This window comes from Theobroma umbraticum, unplaced genomic scaffold, assembly GCF_002168275.2.
Source record: "Theobroma umbraticum cultivar Fairchild unplaced genomic scaffold, ASM216827v3 scaffold_147.0, whole genome shotgun sequence".
Taxonomy (NCBI): Eukaryota; Viridiplantae; Streptophyta; class Magnoliopsida; order Malvales; family Malvaceae; genus Theobroma; species Theobroma umbraticum.
Window position 1 is genome coordinate 5,345,300 of NW_018397259.1, and position 1,237 is coordinate 5,346,536.

At 36.9% G+C, this 1,237-nt stretch overlaps 1 protein-coding gene across 1 annotated transcript in view; it reads right to left on the reverse strand.

The window, feature by feature from the left end:
- Positions 1-1,237, reverse strand: part of LOC110414867 (putative disease resistance protein At3g14460) — a 9,380-nt gene that overhangs the window by 3,062 nt on the left and 5,081 nt on the right. Inside the window, exon 3 of the mRNA XM_089783318.1 lies at positions 13-1,235. Coding sequence (XP_089639444.1) covers positions 13-1,235 — 1,223 coding nt within the window. The remainder of the gene's footprint in view (positions 1-12; positions 1,236-1,237) is intronic.

Genomic DNA, 1,237 nt, shown 5'->3' on the forward strand with positions numbered 1-1,237 from the left:
AAGTGTTCTAATCCACGCAAGACTTTTTGTTTTGTAGTTAATGATAAACATCTGAGACTGATTAGGTATCTCATATCTCTAGGCAACTCTTCAATTCCGTCACAACCAACAAGATAAAGAGTTTGCAAATTTTGCAACTTACAGATGGAATTAGGAAGTTTTGTGATGAAGTGATTGCCGGATAGGTCAACATACCTTAAATGCTTCAAATTTCCAATCCTTCTGGGCAATACCTCAAGATTAGATCCTTGTAGATCAAGCAACCGCAAATGTTGGAACCTCTTGAGGCATGTTTCAATAAAGGATTTGTTGCTAGGACCTATATCCGTATCTGTAAACCTAAATGAGCGCACATGTCCTACTTTATTAAGTAATTGAAAGTCGCTTTCTTCAGGAGAATCACAGTTAGTAAGGCACAAATGTCGAACTCCTTGGGCAATATCTTGCTTGGAAGAACTAACTGTAGAACACTCATTCTTTGCTATTAATAATGCAAGATCATGTAAAAGATCATGCATTTTAAAATTAATAAAAATAAGTTCTTCCTCGTAATCTTGGAAAAAACACCTTGACACTAGATCGTTCAAATACTGCCTCCCAATATCCTCCAGATCTTCATTTTTTTTGGAGGTCTGAATAAGACCATGAGCCAACCAAAATTGGACTGTCTCTACTTCATTAAATCTATAATCCTTTGGAAAGAGTGAACAGTAAGCAAAACATTGCTTCAAAGGAGGAGGTAGTTGATCATAACTTAGTTTTAAAACAGAAAATATTTCATTTTCTTTTTCCATTAATTCCCACATCTCACTATCTTTCACGAGCTTCCACTCATGTTCCGAAATTTTGGAGAAAAGTAAACTCCCCAATGTCTTCACAACCAAAGGAACCCCTTTGCATTTTCTAACAATATCTTCCCCAATTTTTACAAGGTTGGGATGTTGTTTCTCTTCTCCTCTCTTGAATGCAAATTTGAGAAACAAAGATAAAGATTGGTCATAAGAAAGTCCTTTCAAATTGTGTGGAGGAATTGTGCCGACAATCTTTCCGACTTGGTTACTGCGAGTGGTGATCACAATTTTGCTTCCGCTGGCTCCTCCCACTAACAATTGTTTCAGGTCTTGCCATTTTCGACTATCTTCATTCCACACGTCATCTAAAATGAGTAAATACTTTTTACCATCCACACAATTGCGTAAGACCTTCTGCAATTGCTCTAAATCCATGTTCCCAAGGT